The 21,918-nt window shown below is 38.3% G+C and overlaps 1 protein-coding gene across 12 annotated transcripts in view; it reads left to right on the forward strand.

Moving 5' to 3' along the window:
- Window positions 1-21,918, forward strand: part of IQSEC1 (IQ motif and Sec7 domain ArfGEF 1) — a 359,237-nt gene that overhangs the window by 33,643 nt on the left and 303,676 nt on the right. Inside the window, exon 1 of one of the 12 annotated variants that reach the window (XM_049826630.1) lies at window positions 20,135-20,211. The exons of the other annotated variants lie outside the window; for them this stretch is intronic. Coding sequence (XP_049682587.1) covers window positions 20,174-20,211 — 38 coding nt within the window. The 5' untranslated portion in view covers window positions 20,135-20,173. Of the gene's footprint in view, window positions 1-20,134; window positions 20,212-21,918 lie in introns of those variants that run through there. 12 annotated transcript variants of the gene reach the window in all.

The following is a 21,918-nucleotide window of genomic DNA, read 5'->3' on the forward strand; positions in this document are numbered from 1 at the left end:
AACTTGTCATCTTTGAAATGGTTTATTCGAGTATACCTTTGTGGCAATTGCACTTTATTTTAAACAGAGAACACAAGAAATTTGTTCACTTGAGGCTGAGCTCTCAGATATTGCAAATATCAGTTTTAACCAGTTTGAATGTATAAGGCTGGGGAAAAGTAAACAAGTTCTGCAGTTTATCTAGATCCTGCAGGATCCTACACACATCTTCAACCTTTGGATTCTCAACTGAGTGGTTGTTCCTGGTTCTTAACCTCCTCTTTTCTTGCTAAATTGGGGGAGGTCTTATAGGAGGCATCCTTAAGGTATCTCTGCATGACTCATCAGTCAGTTGAAAGAGAGCAACTGCTGACACTTCCAGGTTTTAGCACTGCATTTGGGGCTGCTCTGCCTTTCTTCATGAGGAGGATAGATGTTACATACTAAGTAAGCAGAAGGTGTGTAATTGAAGACTTGCCATCTTAGTTTGACTAGATAAGCTTGGATTTCATATTTTTGAAGTGTCTGCTGAGCTGCTGGCGAATGTTTCCAGAGTACCTTTCTGTGGAGCATCTTTGCTTCTGATGGTGTGTGTTCTTTATGTGTATGTATTAATTTAAAAAGAAAGCAACTCTTGTTCATTGATCTTTATTGATAAAACAACAGTAACTTTGGAGGAAGTGGAACATAAGAAGGGAACATAAGTGCACAGCTATTAATGGGACTGTTAAAGAGCATGTAAAAACTGCCAGAGGTAGGAGGCAAACAGGTCTGTTTTAACCGTAATCATGAACTTGTGAGACTTAATTTAACCATTGGTAGAACTGAAAGAGCAAGTCTTAAACAATTATTTCCTGAATCATCCGTCTGGGGGCAGCAACCTGATGTCAATGACATATGGAGATAAATACTGCTTTTATATAATTGGTACTAATTTATACTATAGTAGTAAATGATACTATATAATTTCTGTGATAATTTGTATAATTAGTAACAATTTGTGTAATTAATATAAACATTAATATGAAATTCAGAGGGTAAAATTAGATGCTTGATAACACACTAATAAACACTGTAAATATAATTCCACAGAATTATCCTTTAGGATTTGGTAGAAGATGTCTGAAGTCTGACTATGTAAACGCACCACAGACATGCAAGAACTTGGGAGTTCTGGCTTTTTTTGGAAAGTCTTGTTCCTTTAGCCTCACTTACCTACCTAAACATCAACAGTTTGAGGTAATTATATTTAAACCCTCTTGAATGAATTATTTGTTCTTGCTTTAATTGTGATGAATAAAGATGTGTCAAATTAAAAACAAATCAAACGAAAAAAACCCTCCACGCTTTGGAGGGCTATTAAATTAATGCATGCATGTTCCATTACAAAGTAATGACAGGATCTCTGTAGTAATTTAGCAAGTATCTATAAAACGTCTCAAACTCAGCAAAAGTTTGAGATGTTTAGGATTGCAGCATCAAACTGTTAAGACTGTATGTACTATTTAATCTTCTATGTGAGTTTGATGCTTGAATAATAGTCTGAAGAATTTTTGAAAAGTGAATTGAAAAATGACACCAAGAATCACTATTAAATTATTCTGTAAAAGTTGAGAACACTGAATGAAATGGTCTTTGACATAATTGCAGTTCAGATTCACAGATAGGCAGAGTCAAGAATATGAAAAACAGTGTAATGGAAATTCAAGTTATTGTTAGACAGACTGTGAAAGAAAAAATGAAACGGTCTTCCCAAGGTATTTTAAGAGGGGCTTTAAAAATAACACTTAGTTGAATGCTATATGTAACTTCTGGTTGACACAGTAAAAATTGTTAATGAATGAATCCAGAGTATCTTATTTGTTTTTACCTTTTCAAGATACTTCAATAAAATAGGCTGAAGTAAGAGTTCTTGCCAGTAAGAAAGGCCATGATGTTCCATGAATCCAGAATAAATTGAGAGGGGAAGGGTCAAACAAATGGATGGGGGAATTAAGTCTTTAAAAACTACACATTTTTATAATGATTAGCAGAACTACATTTTAGCCTTGAACACTTTTGAGCCTCAGAACTAGCACATAAAGTCCAATTCCCATGCATAAATGTGAACAGCATTATCCCTTCTAAATGTGGGATTGTTTCTGTAGGAATCCTAGGATTTCCCCCTACCCCAAGGTAATGAAGTCCTACAGAAGAGCGTTCCAGCAAGCAAAGTAGCCTTCTAGGTTGCCAATAAGTGAAAATATTACATAAAAAAAATCTTCTTCCTTCAGAGAATCTCAAAGAGTGTTCTAATGACTCCCTTGAGCCCCAGTCAGCTGTTGTAAGCTTTGGTTGCAATGATGAAGTGGGATGTAGCAAACTGCAGCAGCTTGTCCAAGAGAGCAGTACGCCAGCAGTAGATCAGGGGATGTGTTTTGCACGTCCTGTGCCTTCTCCCGTTTGTGGTTAGTCCTTTGACCTGATCCTCTCAAAGATTCACGGCCTTTAACGGGACTATGCCGTACTGGTGGAAGTGAGTTCCCTCGGCAAGTGAGCGCGCTGGAAGAGCTTTTTGAGTGTTTCCTTTGACTCGGTGTTGTGTTGGCCAGTATCTTACCATATAACAGGAGGTCTGTTATAGATACTTTCTGTCTGTTAAGTAGATGAGATATTAAGTCTAGCTTGAAGTGTGTTCTTTTTTTAGGCTTTTATGGAGCATAGTGCTTTACAGGTAACAGCAAGATCCCTCCCTTTGTAGATTGTAATTAAGTATGTCCCAAGTTTTGAAACCAAGCAGTTGAGCATTTAGTGGTGTCAGTCACTCAAAATTCTGCCAAACCACATCTAGAATGTGCTTTAGAGACCCAAACTCAAGGTTTTTGGAACATGAAAGTTGGACTGTTAGGGCTTTTTGTAGGTAGCTTGTGGTCCTTAAAGGAATTTACCTAATGCTGTTTGTTGCTAGAAGCAAAGGATGTGGTTTGGGGGTTTTAGAGCATTTTAGTACATAAAGTAGACTATTTGGGCTCTGTGATGGGCTTCACTGATGCCTTATGGCTAGCTAAATCTCTATTTAACTATGATTTGCTAGGAGTTCTCCCACAGGACAGACACCTGAATGTTGACAGTGATTGTGTTGGTTGTGGTCAGGGGTTTTTTGTTGAAGATTCTAGCTAAAAACTCACACTGAAGGTATTCCAGAACTTCTGATACTTCTGTGTATGAATATAATGTAGCTATTTCAATAAAGATGAAAAGAAGGGGAGAGAAAACGGTCTTAGCAGTTAAGAGACGAGGACACTGGAAAGTTTGGGGTTTTCTTTTCTTTTTTTTTTTTTTCCTGAGATACTCGGTTCCTATGGCATTGGTTTGTCACTGGTGGGCAAATACCAATCTCTCAGTGCAGCATCTTGTATGCTGCATATGTAGGGTCTGAGGAATCTCAGTGCTGATGGTCTTCTATAGGTTCAGTTAAGCTTGGTCAACCTGTTAATTAGTGTCACTTGGAAACATGAAGGTGGTATTATCTGGGAGAGAAATAGGCTTCCTGGTCCCATGGCTGAAATCTGTCATGTTCAATATTGGGTGGAAAACTTTTTTCTTAATCTATTCTATAACTTTTTAGTAATATGTGCTTCTGATCCATGTGCCATATTCTCCAAAAATAATTTCATAACTGGAACAGATTTCTGTTAAATCATTCCTGAAATATATTTCTTTTGAGGTTTTGCTAGGAGGAGATGGCACATTTGGAATAGACAGATGTTAATTCAATATTCTTATTTTTATATCTCTTACATGGCTATTTGTTGCGTGTCTGTTGTGGATGGAACAATTTACGAACACACATACCGGATGGCTAACTAAATCTCAAAAAGGCCATTCAGTGGCACTTCTGATGTGACAGGAGAACAGTTCTAGTTCTTGTTCTTGATGTTAAGTTACCTCATTGCCTCTACAGATTACTGTCATTCATAGGGCTGTATCCTTGGCAAAGGACTAGGGGATATGGTCATCATTTATCTCCACCAGATCAGAGACTATGTTCTCTCTAGAAATACCAATTTAGCTCTTGTGCCTGGATATATTTTCTCACAGGTATATTTTTTCCTGGGTTTTAAAAAGTAGATGAAAGCATACATCATGGATTTTGAAATTAAATAGCATAATATTCGTTATCTGCTAGAAATAAAGTTACTCATCATTTAAAATAATATCTCTTTTTCAGGTTAATTCACTTAATTAATGGGGAAATAATAAAGGAATTTTTTTTTCCACCTTTCTTGAGCAGCGAGAAAGGCAGGTTTGTTGTAGTTTTCCAAGCAAAACAGGTTCCTGATGAAATAACAGAATAACTCTTTGAAACTCTGCTTTGGACTGTAAAGGAATATTTGTCTTTCTCACTTGGTCCTGTTTTAAAATGGACAATAGAGACTTGGAGTAATTAAAATATATTTTGAAAAAAATCTTGGAATTAAAAAGAGTTTTTTTGAATTTTTTTGTTTTGCTGGGAAAGCAAAACACACATTATATACAGAAACTCAAAATGTAAAATGCTACTGCATCTTTCTTTCACCTCTGAAATGCAGATTTGTCCCCTTAATGATGCGCCAAGTAGTCTAGTATTATCCAGGAGTTAAGAGCTCCCGAGACTGTTGAACTGAAGGACTGGAAGCTGGATCGGGCCCTGTTCTGCATATTTCTAAAAGCTTCGGTTTAGCTTCCACCTTTGTCATATCAGTTGTTGTTGCCTTGCCACTGATAAATCATTGCTGCGGTGACTAAGGTGTGGGAAGCTGCTTACTATTTATAGCTGTTCTTGTTTAATCCGGTGTTTTCACAGCACACAGGGTAGCGACTCTAGGTTTTCTGCTTGTGTTGTGATCGATACTGCTCCTCATTAACTTTGCCATCTCATTCTCTGCTTCTTGAGAGTGCCTGCCAGCTGTGGGTATCCATCTGGATTGGGCACCTGTTCATATTTCCCTTCTAGTGCTACTACATAAAGGCTTAGCAACTTAGTGGCTCTGCAATACTTACCAGAAATGCTTAGCTTCAAGTATTGAAAATCTGTTTAGAAGGAAAAAAACGTTGATTCAATTTGACAATCTTCAAAAGAAAACCGCTGTCTTTTTGCTTACGCTTTGGGGGTTGTTTATTCTGTGTCCGAGGGATACTGGATCAGAGCTAGTGGATTTTTTTGTGACCCAGTAGAGCATAATAAACCATATGGACTCTTGTGAGACTTGCGAACAGAATCTCTTTAGCGAATGACTGAGATAAGCTCTTGTGGGGTGCTGGTTTTGCATCTCACTGACAGTATACCAGGCAGTGGCCTGGCTGAGAAGGAGGAAATACGGATTCCCAGTTGCTTCCTTGCATGAAATGAATTTGTAATGCTGATAGGCAGGGAGAGCTGCCGCAGAAGCCTCCGTTCAAAGAGCCAGGCAGAGCAAGGTGACCCCTTTGAATAGGTGGTGCTCCCACGGAGCCGGGACCGTCGGCCTTCTGGGGCCGCTTGGGCTTTGATGCTCTGGTACCCGGTGCAGGCCCGTGTTTAGCTGCAAGGTCACTTGAATGCTAAATGGGGAGATTATAATATCCGTTTGTTTATTCCTCCTGAAAACGTATTACGCGGTCAGCATGCTATTCCAAATGCCCTGTGGTTATCTGCTGTTTTCTTTGTGTAAGTCACTGCTAATTTGAAGGTATGCTGCAGCCAGTGCCTCTCCTGAAGAAAGGCTTCTTCTTCCCTTTCTGCCCTAGGAATATATTAGAAAGGTGGGTGACAAGAGTGTGAGAACTTGGATGTCTTTACTGTCGCTGCACAAAGACATGAGGTATAATTTTTAGTGTTTCATAGCAAACATTCTGTAGAAACAATGTTTAGTGATAACCCAATCAGGCTGCATAACTGGGATGCAAATCAGAATACACCTTTATAGTGGTAAGCACTAAGTATGTAGATAAGCAATCCAAGGCTTGTTTACTGCCCATATTGTGTTAAATCTGCTTGATAGAAAGCTAATCTCTTCTTAATGGGTCAGAAGGATTAATACTTGATCATAGGACAAGTGCCACGTTTGTAATCTGAAGTGTTTGAAAAACAAAATGAGAAGTCTTGACAGGGTCAATGGTTACCATAAGCCTGTGTCTTTATATGTAATGATCATTTTCTGTGATAGTAATAAATGAACTGTTTAAGTTATGGAGGACATTCATATTACTGACACTGATCTATGTATGAGCTGAATTTTTAATTGAGTAGACATGCTGACTATGGTAATACTGTTGGATAAATCAGACTTTAATTTTATGCATTTGGTTTGTACTTAGAACTATATAGGTATTTTTAGAAACGTAAGATGGTTTACATACTCATTTTAAAATGTCCATTTTAATACTAACAAGTGGTGTTTGTATACACATATTGCACTTACCAGCTTCCCCTTCCACTACAGGCACACAAATACTGTCTTTCCATCAAATGTTTGAAAGAGCACGGGGAGGGGAAAAGGCAAAAAGGTAGCCAGAGGCTGTGGATGTGATGCCGAGAAGTATCTTGGCAAAAGATAATGAAATGCCCTTGAAGCTTGCTTTGATATTGTGGTGCTGTACAGATCCTCTGTCAGGTGAGCAGTGTACAGCATGTTTTGGCTATTGGTCAATCTGCTCTGTTACCATCTAGAGATTCCCTCTTTCTCTGGTATGCTCTGAGAAAACTGGTTTTATAGGTCTCTGCTGCTGGAGAAACATGAAAAAATAATAAAACTTAATTATCTCAAAATCCCTTTTGGCATTTCAAATGAAAATTGTTTAAGCTTTGAGCATAAATCTAAACTGATGTTTTGTTTGAAGTGTTCTATGCTATGATAAATAATTTCTGTACTACTTCTTTATTACTGGGTTTAGTTACGATACTGAGATAAAGCAAAACAGAAAATTGGTCTGCTGTAGAAGTTGAGAGAACATTACTCATCATTGTAGCAAAACTCTCCTAAGTACTTATCTGAAATAGCCACTAACCTGGAATTGTTCTGAATCTTGACCACTGGAAATGTTGAATGAATTATATAGACAGGACACACAGATTACAGGTGAAAAATCACATGCAAAGATACTAATGCCTTGGAAATAATGATACTGTGCACAGTCTGGTTCAGTAAGAAATGCATCAGCCTGAAGGTGCTCTATTTTATTTCTTAATTGCATAAAAGACAAAAGTGCCAGTGAAAGACTCTTTTTTTCTTTTTTCCCCCTTCTCTGCTCTTCTCCCAGACAGATGGATTTGGTTTACTTACTGTGCTACATAGTGACTTTATTCTAAGGCCACAGTTAATATAGGCGGGTAATTAAATTAGAGGTTTGAGAAGTCAGATGTGGAAACAATTTGTTTACAGCTTTGGGTAGAAGTTTTCTGTTTGACTCTTTGGTATGATTTTTTTTGTCTAGGTATGAGAGATTGCTCTCTGGGTGCGTATGCATATCCACACCATATAGGATATTATATCATTGATCGTCGTTGTGTGGAGTAATAGTGCACATGCATTGTCAGATTGTATATTTTAAGGTACAGTCATGTACTGAAAGTTTTGGGTGCGAGTGGTCAAATTTGTGAATAAATTCATCTGGACCTCATACTCAATGTATACAGAAGCATTTAGCCCTTTGAGCAGGAACAAGAGAAGTATCCCTGTTACAGGTTAATGGACATTGATAACTGATAAGACCCTGCTATGAACAGAACAATTTCCCTAAAGATTTGGTAACAGACTTGCTCTGTGAAATGCACTTTTGAAATGTAGAAGAAAAAGAAATAGAATGTACAATAGCAATGGAGAGAAGTTAGCAAGAAGGTTCACCTCATCAGTGTAACTCGCTAGCGCTAGACACATTAGTCTAGAACTTAAACGAACTCTTAGTACAAACTTCAGTGTTATCCAATGCACCTGGTATTCTTTCAATGAAACAAACATGCTTTGAAGGTTGCATCAGATGACACCAGCCAGTAAGTCTAGGAATTTTCACTTGGAATGTGAATTTCTGTAGCTTGAACTAAATCTGACTTTCTAGTTGAGTGTTCTAATGACCTCTTGCTGTTTGTGGGTCAGGTGAGAAGTTATCTTGTTCTTCTCAATAACTTTATTTGAAATGGGCAACTCAGCATTTGTGCCAGTTTGTGAGTCATCTTTCAGTTGACTGATACAGCCCAACCTTGAGAAAATGGAAAGTTATCTTTTGTTCAGCTCCTCCGCAGAAGGTGGTATGTGCATCCCCTCCATATTTCCTTTCTAGAACTGCCTCTGGTCTGTCATTAGCTTCATGACCAGAACTGGAGGGGGGAAAAAACCCTTAACAAAACTCCCCAATATTTCTGTAACAATCTCTTTGGCTTATGTTAGTTGACGGCATTGACTTAAGGTTAAAACCCAAATGGCCTGATATGCTTCAGTCTGTGCCAATTCAACTATAATGCACCAAATGGCTGTGCTAAACTGTGTGGAGTGAAAAGCTTTTCTGTTTTTGTGCATGTGAGGCCTTTTACTGGGTCAGATGGATGCTAGGAGCTCATAAGATCTTTGGAACATTAATGTCAATCATTTCTAATGAAAGAGATAGTGAAGGAGTAAAAATATTGTTTTAGCATATGTGGAACACTACTTTTGCTTCCTGTTTGGAGGGGGAAGCAATGCTTCCATTTTTTAACTTTGCATGAAACTAGGAATGCTTCTTGCTTGCGTTTAGTGTCTTGACTGAACTCCAGTGTCAATAAAAAAAAACCTGTTCCTGTTCATGCTTTGAAAATACAAAACTCTTATAGTGCCAGGCGTATGTGTGTGTGTTTGGAAAGAATTTATTTTTAACCATGTTAGTTTTGTTCCTGTGACCTAATTGAAAGGTTTTCTCCTGTGTTTTGCCAGTCAAGCTAAGACTTTACTTTGAAACCGACCTTTTTTGTGGGTGTGAAGGAAGCTGTTGTAACTTGTTTTATCAGTTACTTTTGGCTGGCAAACCAGATGGGGGCATGGTGGTGCCATATTCCTACCGTTTCACCTTCTAGGTCTGTAAAATGAAACAGACCTGGAATATTTTACATTCAAAGAGAGCTGCTTGAGTTTTATGCTACCCAGAACATGTTGTGCACAGCTCTTTTGCGCTGTTTTGGAGAGAAACACGTCATTCATATGAAAAGCTCCCAGTAGAAACTGTTTTATGATGGTTGTGGAGAATGAGACTAAAGGAAACATCTGGCTTGGTTCAACTTGTAAAGCATCAAGATTAACTGTGTGGGATGATTTGTCTGTCTTTTCTGTCCATTTCAGCAAACACAATTGATGTATTTTATATTAAAACATGTTTTTAATAAAAAAAAAATAAAAACCCCAACCCCAAGCCTTTTCTGTACACAGAATAAGAATAGAAAAGATTCATGAAACTTGTTCAGACTTGACATCTTGTTACTGCTTCAGTTGGTATCTTGACTAAAGGCATGTGATGAAAGACATTGTTATTTTCTTGGTGCTGCCATACAACCTGTCTACTGCTTCTGGACAATGTCCTGCACCTGCTTTCACCAAGAAACCCAGCTGCAAAAGGGGCAATAGCTCTGCTTGCTGTAGGGGGTGAGAAGCCCTTTGATCTATAGATGATGAATTTTTGATCACATAACTGACTAATTACATCTATCAACAATATCGCTCCTGACTGGTTTAAGTATTAACATGAGGTGAAGAAGGATTTTATGCTTCACAGAATATAATATGGTCAGCACTGAAATATAAGATGAAGGCTACTTCTCATTTAATGCCATAAGCATACATGTGGGCTATGAACCCTAGGTTTTCCACTGATTGTGAAATTATTGATAAATATCACTTAATGTTCATTACTGCAAGCTGCCCAACTTAGGGACAACTAAGATTAATAAGACCTACCTACTCTATATTAAATTGAATTATTTTTTTGTCACATAAGTAAAATCACTAAGCATAAACTGTTGTGGAAAGATATGTTGTATGTAATTTGGTGATCACATTTGTGAAGTATTGGTCAGTGTCTTAGACAAATAGACAAATTGCAATAACTTACCTGAAGTGATACTTAACATTGTTCTAGGAACTGAAGCCTACAAAGGTGCATTCCTTGTATAAGCTCCTGTTCAACCTGGCTGGTTCACTACTCTCTAGTAGACCTTCTTGCTAGCGCTGTTTGGTATTTGAGTGAAGAACTTGGAAACAGGCTGTCCACCAAAGCTGCAATACTGGAGCTGCTGGGCAGCATGCGACGTGCAGCCCCCCCACCCTTCCCTGAACCGTTATCATGAGGCTGGAAGTCTCTTCTCCCCTCAGTTTATCTGTTCTCCTATTACTTCAAGAGTGTACTTTTTCTACTGTGGAGCAGCTGCGATGCCATTTTCATTTAGTGTGGAAGGCAGTTATGGGCATAGTACCGCTGGATCAGGTGCTGTACCTGCTGAAGAGCTACCTTCAAATACAATTACATACACTTCGTTTTCCTGTATCACAGGTTTTAGCCTGTCATGAAGACTAATTAGTTCTAAAACCACCAATGCGATGGCATTTTGTGTGAAACCTGTCATAAATGTCCAAAATTAAGGCAATTTTCCTGATGTATAACTTACATGATGCAAATGGAAAATTTGGCTATTGTTTCAGTCTGACTCATCTTGGGAAATGTTAAGACCTGTAATAAATCCCACTGCAATAAATTGTTCTCATTAGCTTTCTCTGTGATGGAATTTTCTTAGTCTTTGCTAGTAGGTAAATTTCCTTTGACGGGAGAAAGAAGTGTAGGATCTGATTCCATGAGGTACTTAAGCATCTGTCTCCAACCTCAGTCATGTAAGACATTCAGCTGGAAGGAATGCCACTCTCGTTAGATCTGTGCAGCGCTGAATCTGAGCTCCACGCAGTGGCCCAGAGGGTAAGTCGTTCTTCAAACAAAAAAGACTGTAAGGGGGGAGTAATACTGTGCTTTGCGCTTGAATATCACATCGATGATTAAGTTAGAATTACTGTGGGCAGTGAGTTTTGGTTTTGTTTTCTTCTCTGCAAGTGTGCAGAATCATGCCTCGATTCTTTCACTTAAGTGAAAATTTATTATGAAATATAAAAAGACTTACATATTTGCCATACACTGATGAAGTTCTGGCAGTGCTGTCACTTAAATTATGACTTAAACTTTTGTGTACCATTTTTCATCCCATAGACCTAAACACAGGTCTTGGTAAGCCATGTAAGTAAGTGTTGGGAGGAAGGCAACTTCTGATGTTCAGAACCCTTTTTTTGTAGGGGAGACCACTTGTAACAAACTTCTGTTCTTCAACTTCACCTCTTTTCCTTCCCTACCACAAAACTGAATAGCTAGTGAGCTGAGCTGTACTAATGTTTGGTAAGAATTCTCCTCTGACTTTAAATGAAGCATGACAAGTATTTATACAAATGCTCAACGGAAAATCATCTGTGATTCTAGGTGATCTTGATTGCATTTGAAATTCCTGTAATTCAGTAGCAGCATTGGCATTCTCTAATGGCTTCAATTTGTAGTGTGGTCTGTAGCAGTAGTACCTAGCATCACTCTTCAAAACGTCCAGAAATAATTGCTGCTTACTTCAATGTTGTAATCAGCCAAGAAGAACAGGAGTTAGTCACCTAAACCATGCATTTACTGTACAGAAAATCTACAATCTGGTTCTCGCTGTTAGCAACCAGCTAAAGAAGTGCTGGATCCTGCGCTCGCCATTGCTCTGACAGAAATGGGTTTGGTTATAATGGTTACCTTTCTCCATCAACACATTACTTTGACATGGGTCCTTTGTTTAATATGGCTGTAGTTGAGGAAACACCCTTGAACATGTTTCCTTAGATTAAAAAAACCACCAAACCCAACCAAAAGCTGAGCACATGCAGTCTGCCTGTCTCCGTGGCTTTCAGAGTGCTTCGTGCTGTAGATGAGGCACCAAGGTAAGGATGTGCTGCTGGTGATGAAAGTGATACCTTGGCTAAGCAACTGGCCTTGCAACATATTTTGCCAGCTTTGCATTATTGACAAGTAAAGACTTATCACAGAGGATACAGGCACCCCATGCTAGCAACTGTCATAAATTGATCCAGTTCCTGCCAAGCCAAAAATGTTTCTGGCAGCTTGAATGAGAAGGAATCTGAGGAGGGAAGCTGTCAAGGGCTGATGTCTGCATTTTTGGGGGAAACATAATGACAGGAGCACAAAGAAGGAAAGGATAAAACTGCACAATGGGAAATTTCTGTAGCGTTCTTAATTTCTCTTTCAGCAGGGGAATTTTTAATAACTTAATTTCTGGCAAGGACTGTGGCTGGCTGCTTTAGGAAGCCTGTTCATGTGGAACGTTCTTGTCAGGGTTGCATATTAGTGGGTTCAATTGACTTCCTTAAATTTCTTAATGTGGAAAAACAAAACGTACTATAGTACGCAGTGTGTTTTCCATTTGTGTTGGCTGAAGGTGAAAGCACAAGAAGGTATTCTTAAATGTCTTCATATTTGGGGCAGTGGCTATTAAGTTAAAGGCCTGGAAGGTTCCCTTTCCTGGGAGAAGTAGCCTTTATCTTTTAAAGATCTCTTGTTCAGCAGCTCTGTTAAAGCTTCGTGTCCTGTGTTTGGGTGTTTTGTTTTGGTATTTTCTTTTTTGGTTTTATTCTTTTGTGTGTGTGTGTGTGTGTATAATAGTGTGTTTTAGGATTTAGCAGTTCGAGCAGTCCACCTTCCAGTTGGAGAGATGTATTCACCCTTACATAATCCTGAGTCTTATAAAATTGACTGTAAGTAAGTCGGTCAGAAACAACCTATGAGGTGTATGCTGCTGACCATTATTTCATTGCCTTTAATACTCAATTTGTGGTTTGAGACAAGTTCCAAAAAAAATTAATATAATCTTTGGAGAGATGCCGCTTTTTCTGACTACAAACCTGTGTGCAGGAGAGGGCTAGTGTTCAGTTTTTGTTTTGTTTTTTTCTCTCCTCAGGCTATGCAATGATGAGTGTTACAATTCTTTAAGCTACAGAGTAACACAGACCAAGATATGGGGGAAAAGTAAGCCACTAGAAAAGGCTAAAGAAATTGAAGATTGATCTAACGCTGAGGAGAGGGGTTTTTAGTTTTCCAAGGAGAGCTGCTGCAAACAGAAGATGCTTTCTTTATACTGTGGAAATCAAAGTAGAAGTATTAGATTTAGGCTGAAGCAGAGGAACTTAGTTTAAACGACACCTGGAGTGCAGTGTTTAAGCCCTGGAGCAGTGTTACTCCCTTCTTGGAGACCTATTGCAGTAGTGCATAGTGTGGTTTTAAGCTATTAAATATAAAATTAGCACCCCTGATTTTGGAAGTGTGTGTATGTATATCCTACCTCTTACTCCAGTCCTGAACTAAATTACCTAAAAGAGTCATAGAATATTCTAAACACAAATACTAAATTTTACTTCAACATGCAGTCTATTCAAATTGTTTTGCTTGTAATAGTTCTATAGTATTCAAATTGGCAACTAAGTCAATATGAAGTGTATACACTATACATTACTCAGCTGAGGTATTAATTTTGCTAATCTTTAAAGGCTTCATCCTCTCAAGGCTTCAATTCAATGTTCTCACTAACTGGCACCCAAAAAAAAGACAGTTACTCTAGTTGGCATGTCTGCAGAAGCATCGAGTATTAATGTTCTTTTTTTTAACCCAGTGTAATCGAACTACGACTTAATGCAATGAATGTGGTTTTGGCAGTTAGAAGCCTCTGGTACTTCTCGACTTCTATAGATCCAGTTGTCTTCCTTCACTATGAAGAGTAAATAGGCCAGTGAGAGGCCCCTGTGAAATAGATGTCTATTAAAATTATTGCAAGATTTTTCTAATACAGCCTTTCCTGTGCTGGACATATGGAAGTGTCTTTAAGTCTCCTTCCCTCATCAGTTTCTTATTCTGATCTACTTCTGTTGTTTCTCTTCCCTTACCTAGATACTGACCAGGTAGGGAGTGTTATATGTATTTCAGGTATTGACTATTGCAGCAACAGTTCTGTAAATTACATGGCTCAGTTTTTCTGATGTTAGAACATGTTATTTGACATAAGTAGATAAGGCTTTACACATTAATCTGATATAAATACGCCTGAAAAACACAATAAACTCTGCCTTTTGCACCCTGATGGCCACAACAATTATTGCTCTAGTTACAGCACAGACTTTTTCCAAATATTAGAGACTGTAGAATATCTCATTGCTGGGAACCTTTGCTATATAAGTGGTGCACAAAACTGTTAGACCAAAGTATACAACAGCTCTCTTGTCACAGACAATGTTTAAGATTATATATCCCAGCATGGCTGTTAAAATATATAGGTTTGGATATATATTGGAAAATCACAGTGTGTTAGAAATACTTTTTTCCCCGTACACTGGGAATTCTTTAGGAAAAGTGCACTAAAGAAAAATTTATCTTGCAGTTCAAATTGCCTGAAGATTTGCTATGTAAAAATTTGTTCTAGATAGGGTAATCTTCTTTACGTCCTTAACTTTCTGCAAGTTAATTATCTTAAAGCAACTATCTTCTGAACATAGAATATATTTTGACTCATACCTGCATTGTACAGCTCCAGGTTATGAAGAAGTACCTATGCATCGCCTGACTCTTAAAAATCTTCAAGTACTGTGTGAAAAAATCCAGTCAACTTAGATATACACAGTATTTTTGACAGAATTGAGATGTCCCAAGAGTTGATTTTCCTTGTGGAAATGCAGGGACCCATACAATCTATTAAACATTGGCACAAAATATAGGCAATTGTATTTGCATACCTCTCAGGTGACAGCTCCCAGAAGGCTCTTGGGAGTTCGCAAATTAAAAAAAAAAAAATAAATTAAGGAGTTACTGAGGGCAAGAAATGGAACAGTTTCCTCTTGAATTCTATTTAATTTAAGAAATAGTAGACAATGAGGGGGAAAACAATGGATTGCTTTAAAAAAATATTAAATTCAAAGATAGAAAGCTCACTGCGAAAAATTCTTCTGGATTCTTTGAACTATTTCTAAAACTTTTATGAGATAGTACATTCCCTGTCAGGAATACTTTCTTGGCCATGAAGCGAAGCCGTGGCAGTAGGGTACAAACCCAGTGGATGGGCGGCCTGAGCAGCTGGTCTGTTCGCTCTGGGCTTACGCTGGAGTCCAGCAAAGCTTCTTTTAAACGTGGCACTAACTGGAGTGCAAAACTAACCGTATGGAAACTTCTAGCTCTTTCAGGAAACCTGTAAGTACTGAGCTGCTTCAGCCAGCTGTATTATGAACTTGCCGTACTGCTCAGCGGCACTTAGAAACTTTTTTGCCTCTTCAATTACAGTCAATTGCCATTAACGTGTTCGCTGTTCAGCTACAGGATTCACTGAGCCCCCACGTCCACGTGCTGGTGTATCTGCCTTAGGTCTGTGTTCTTTGTGTCGGTAGTGCCAGACCCTGGCTGGTGCAAACATAATATTTCTCAGTTTAATTTCCGTAGCGATCATTTATAACTCACACTAGCTAAGGGTTTCAATTGCTGGATCGGCTCTTTCATTAGGGCAATTCCTTAACTGTAAACTGCATTTCTGCTAATTAGACGCAGTAGTCTAGAATCTCTCTATGTTGTTTATCATGATTAGCTCTAGTTGTGCATTCCTTAGGCGACGTGTGATTGTTTACAATCAGCAACTTAAATATTTAAGGCAGTAGTAGGTGCAGAGGAGGCCGGTTCACAACAAAAAGGGATGCCAAGCCCCGGATGGGCAGCTGGCGCGTCTGCCTTCACCCGGGCGTAGGAATCACGGCTGCCTGTGGCCGGGCATCCCAAGTGTAACAAAAGCCAGTTAGCGCATGAAGATGAACCTTATGTGTTTGTAAGGTGACAAAAACGTTCTCAAAGCACACTTTGTTTAAACCTAGCTTAATCTGAACATTTGGGCAAGCTTCTACTTGTATTTATAAGTGAAATAAGCTAAAGATTGTTTTGTAAACAAGTTTTAGGGTGTAGAATCTGAAAATCCAGTAATCTGAAAAAGTTATCTACAGCTTAAGAAGCTGGTTTGCAGTTAGCGCTAGTGTGAATGGCTTTCGATGACAGATTAATATTTGTTGAAATGTTACAAATGCAGAGAAACCAAGAAATTAAATCTTGCACTTGCTCCCTCTGTACATGATTCACTGTTTTGGTAATGGTAATTTTATTAGCAACTTTCCTGTTGGCTGTCCTTAATACTGTATTTTGTACAGGTATAAATGTAACCTTAATAAGTGTATATTTAGGCAAATGAAAGTTGTTCTTCCTGCCTGCCGGTATCACCACTGTGTAGGTATTCAGGTTTATTAAATTGTATTGACCACTTAATTTCAGTTGCATTTGGCCAACTTGGCCCAGGTAGCCTGTGGATTCTGTGGGCTTAGGTGCTGACTAAAATGTCATAGACCTCTGGGAAATGAGGTATGAATGTTTCCCTTAACTTGTCTTCAGTGTAGTGCAGGGGGTCTTTTAATGGTGTTTCTGTATATTTGTTTCTGTTATCAAGATCACCATTGTCCTTTAGTTCTGACTCCCTTCAATTTAAAATTAAACATTTAAAAAAAGAAGTGTATTTAAATAGTAAGAGCTGGTAGAATAAACAAGGATTTAGACTGCCTACTCATTACTTTACTGCTTCTGCTGCTTATTAGCCTTTATCTGTCTCAGTTTGCTGCTCTTGGCACTTGCTTAGGAAATAAGCTGCAGAACAGAGAGCACTTTTTGTCCCAAAGTGGCAAGACTAGTACACTGAAGTATAAAAGCTTTATATAAACTCTCCATGATATATATATTGGTGAACTGCAAAAGGAAAACTAATGTCTGTACTCAAGAAAAAGGACTCCTCTGTGACTCAGGGACTGACGACTGATTATTTCCAGTTCAGAGTTTCAAAGTTAACCCAACGATGAAGTTGATGGTTGGAAGTGATCAGCTGATAGCTAATGTTATCACCCAGAACCAGGTAGTCCTGGCAGCACGCCGCCCTTGCTGGAGTGGTGCTCGGTGAGCGTTACACGCTTGTGAGCGCAGAACGACCTGTAGCAGGAGAGCGCGCCGCAGAAGTGCTGTATGAAGCAAAGTCCTTGGAATTCCTAATAGCTCTCATGCCCAGCTGCAACTGTTAATTCTGATCGTACCTTTCTGTGCTTCCATAATGGTGGCAGTAACACAGCAAAAGACCTTCGTTGTTTCGAACCTGGTGTTGCTTAATTATAGCAATATCTTCTAGGTCAGTACAAAAGTGGAGTGAGAAGCATTTTGTATGCTTGGTACTGTTCTGAGTCAACTTTGTCAGAGGTACTGAGCCCCAGGCAGCTCCTGACCCCTTTATAATTTAGGTTGGTTTGCATATGTGAAATCAGACTTAGTGACGCTTCTGAAAATGCAGGCATTCAACAGTGTTGCTGAAAACTTTACCCTAAATCTTTCTTTGGCGTTACTGCAGAGGGATTGTGTATGCTATTTCAGTGAAAGCGATCCCAGTGTGACTTAAGTGGCATTTTTACAAGGGTTATTGTAAATCCTTTTAACTAAGGTTCGAGCTAGAGGTGGGCTTGGAACAAACCCAGGCTCTGGCCTTTCCTGAACTTGAAAATTTGGGTTTGAATGCTTGGGTTTGTACTGATTTCTTTCAGTGTAGTTACGATAAAGAATACTGGGATATTAGGAAACTTGTCTGAAACTATCAAAACTAAGGTTATGATCTGAGATGCCCTCTCTTTAAATATGCTTCCTTGAGGAAGCTAACGGTAATATATTCAAATCTATGCCGAGTTATTTTTCAAGTGGTGATTTTAGCTATAAGTGCCCAGAAGAATAGATTTCCTTTCCTCATGAAGGAAAAGGCTCTCATTAAATCTGTGGGCAGAAGTGATAGTCCTGTTACACAGAAGTTCCTTAACTTTTGTTTTACTGCAGCTGGATGTGTTTTGCTCTGTAGAGTAATACTCCATTAAAATCGAAAATTATTTTACTGCCCTATTATTTTACTGAGCTAGATCCTTTGAGTAAATAATTCTTTCCATAAAAAGAACAATGACAATCCAATTTAAGCATGTGTTTTTTGGCAGAGGTGAGCAGTCTCACAGAGCACATCTGAAGCATACGTATACTGTGATGGTGTACGACATACCGGGGTGGCAGAAGATGTACTTTTTTCTGTTAACTGTTTTCGGAACATAGTTATTCACAGAATACACAGAAAACTTGCTTAAGAGTTTATAGATGTGACACTTGCCATGTTATCTTTTAGGCAATTTCCTTGGCGCATCTGTCGAGCCGGAAATCTTTTGCAGTATTTCTCAAGTCTGTTGTGTCAGATATCTAGTGAACAGTTTGTAGGAATTTTCTGTGGTTTACTGCCCTGGTCTGCTGCCATTCAAACAGGCGTGGGAGCAAAAAGTACATATGATGAAATGGTTGCAATGGTCTGTCAACAGTGCAAAGATTAGTCTCAAGCTAGCATTTAAAGAATGAGATTTAAGTGGCTGGCTTCCAAATGTGCTTCAGAATTGCAGAGTGGGTCATGTATCTGCAATTCCTGTGAGTGGAAGAAGTAAATCCAGTGAGAAAGGAGTAGAAATGAGTTTACAAGGTAGTATTTGCTATAATGTTTGAGGATGTAATCTCTGTAACATAAAGGATAATGAGAATTAACAGACTTTTGCTGTCCTTTGACCTACATTGTTCTCATAAGCATAGTTCAGCTGCTTTATAAGTTATAATGTATTGCAGGAGAGTAAGCTTTTTGCATCGGTGAATGAGAAAGTGGTGTTTCAATGTAGCTACGTAACTTGTATAAAATCACTGCTATGGCATGAAAAGTTCAAAAGCAGATTTATTCTAATGTCTGCAAACAAAAAGCCTATGTACAGAAATGAAAAAGCATAGTAAATATGGAGCCAAACAACATGAAAGTGACTGGTTAGTTCCTGGGTAGTTGAGTAGTTTGCATGATGGAATGAAGTAGTTCTTCTAGGGAAAAATAGTTATAGTAAGATTTCTGCATGGCAAAAAATCAAGTATTAAAAATAAGCAACAGCTTTAGAATCTAACCTGCTGTGGCTTCACGATGTGTATGTGTAGGTTAAAAATGCTCTTACATTTCACATACTTTCTGGTCATCATTGATAACACTTTACAGGTGAAAAGACTAATACTTTGATTTTTACTTACCTCTACCACAGCAGCGCTGTGACATAGAAACACATAACACAACACCTCCTTCATGGAACTGTTCTCTAAACTAATTTTTTTTGTGCAGAAAAAGATTTTGTCCCAAATGACTTCTGGATTTGTTCAGATTTTTATCATGCCAATTGCAAAACATGTGGCCTGTAGAAATCGTGACTGATGCACGAGTAGCCAAATTAAATATGAACCTGAAGAACTGAGGAGTATTACACTTTCCTTTTAGTTCCCTCTTGAAAAAGACAACTGGGTGTATAAACTTCTGTTTCCACATTTTCAAGGCACTGCTCTTTCCCTCTCAGCAATCAGTGCTGCTTTCGTGCAGTATAATTCTGAGAGCACAAAAATATGTTTCTGAGCAGATGTGTGCTAGTTTGTGGTTGTCTAGAGTACTTCCATAATGAGGTAATATGAAAGCGCTACCCATAATTGTGGACATAAACACTCAGCTTATTTTTAATCAGTCTGTAACTATTATTAATTGGCATTTATGTAATATTACAAATTCATTCATGGCATAACATATCACAAATGATAAAATAAAAATCAGTCTGCCACAAGTAAAATTAGGCAGTTTTTGTCCTTGTACATCTTTTTTGGGGGTACAGGACTGACAACATTTTATCCCAAGCTACTGAGAACTTGTTTGGGTACAAAAGTGCCCAGACTGAACTTTAGGGGTTTTTTTGCAGAGCTATAAATGGTAGTTTTCCATTGTGACTATATTCACTTCCTAATTCTTTTGAAAATGCTCTGGTAGTGTGCTTTAGAGCTGGGATATCTCTGTACGGAGAAGCTATTTTAGGACTGCGATTTGTATGGGTCCTTCTAAGTTTATGCACTTGTGATAATGGTATTGCAAAGCCAGTCAAAGTAAATGTTTGGAAACTTCTAACACTGGTCAGAAAATACCTTTTTCTGGAACTCGTTGAGCCATCCAGAACACATAATGCTTGGAATAAAGGCTTGCTGGCCACATCAAAAGAGGTATGAGAGAGGGAATAGCTTTGGGATTATAACTTCCCCTCCAAGAAATAACCCCTTCCTCATCAAAAGAACAGTCTCGATAAAGTTCATTTTACTCCTGTATGAAATCTTGTATGCACTGACCTCAAAAGGCATATGCTATGACTCCAAAGCACTTCAGGTCTTTCATTTAGTCTTCAAAACAAGAATGAAGGATCAGCTATGTGTAACTGGAACTGGAAGTTTGCTTTATAGAGGCACGCGTGTGGGATCTCGTATGGCTTGTGGACTTCAGCAACAGCTGGGATGGCCACGTGCTTGAGATTTGTTTTCACTGAACCAAAGGATTTTTTTTGTTCTTTTCTCCTAGCATTATGAATATACCGTGTTTACAGAAACTGTTTACATCTTTCCATTAGAATACACTGCAGTAGCAATTAAGTGAAAAATTGAGGAGTGGAAAGTTAAGAATTAGATATCAAAAGTATTTCCCTTACTAAGTGATGGGGTTTTATGCGAGTATCTTTACTAATGCTATCTTTTACCTAATGCCATAATTTGAGCTATCCTCCAAGTATTAACCCATCTTCTTCAAGCTTTTCACTTTTGCAGATATATCTGTGTAAAAGCACTATTGACTGTTACCTCTGGAAATGTCTTGAACAACAGTCTTGGTTTTGGTATCTCTTGGAAGCATCTTAGCTGAAAAAGTATGATTGAACCTTTCTCTGTTGTCTGTGCAAACTGATGGGAACCTGAGTTAAGATCCAGATCCAGCCAGCTTGTATTGGCTCTGTCTTGGCAACATTCACCTTACGCCAATTTTCACAGAGAAAATACATTCAAGCTCAGTCAGATGTTTTAAGAATAAAAATACAGTTTGTGACTTTTTATTTAGAAGTTGGAGATCGGAAAGGCAGAAATATGACTTAACCCCTTCCACATGCACTCCTTGCAGTCCTAGCCTAGCTTTGGACTTGTCACAGTGAAATCTGCAGGCTCCTCTGTCTCTAGGACATTCCTTTTGTGGCTTTCTTTTCCTCTGAGCAGTCTGCAGGTTTTTTTTTTTTTAATATGGCCGCTGAACAGCAAATAGCAGATAAATACAAGAAGGTGTGTAAGAGGGATGTAAGCCACTACCTTGGTGTTAATTTGTTTATATTACTGCTTCCATGAAGGCAAAAATGAATCCTTAAATACTGTGAATTCAAGATCAGCACTTAAAATAATACAATATCTTGTCTCTTTTTAAAAATGAATTCTATAGTATTATGACTACATGACAACTTGTGATGAAAGCAATCCTCTTGCTACTTTCTCTTTAGGGTAAAAGCAATTAAGCACTATTACAAATGTTAGAATTTAACAAGACATTGGTGTATGTTGAGATTCATTTATGCACATTTAATTGAAAGCAGAAATGATCAGCAAACATCAATGTAATGACCTGTTCTAACCTTGACATGGCTGACTAACAAAATTATGCCTTGTCACTAGTGGTATGTGTTAATTTCATTGAGTTATTTGCCTATGAATAATCTTATTCATAAGATCGGTAAGCAGTACGATGCAGTCATCTTTTCATATATTCTCAGCCATTGCATGCAATTCTGTGAATTTACTTACTAGAAACACACAAAAGCACTTCTAGTCTTCTACAAGCAGGAAGTTTAAATGTCAGGAATGAAATCATCAAACTTACACACCTACAGTGTTATTATCACAAGA

Source organism: Accipiter gentilis, chromosome 23 (assembly GCF_929443795.1).
Source record: "Accipiter gentilis chromosome 23, bAccGen1.1, whole genome shotgun sequence".
Taxonomy (NCBI): Eukaryota; Metazoa; Chordata; class Aves; order Accipitriformes; family Accipitridae; genus Astur; species Astur gentilis.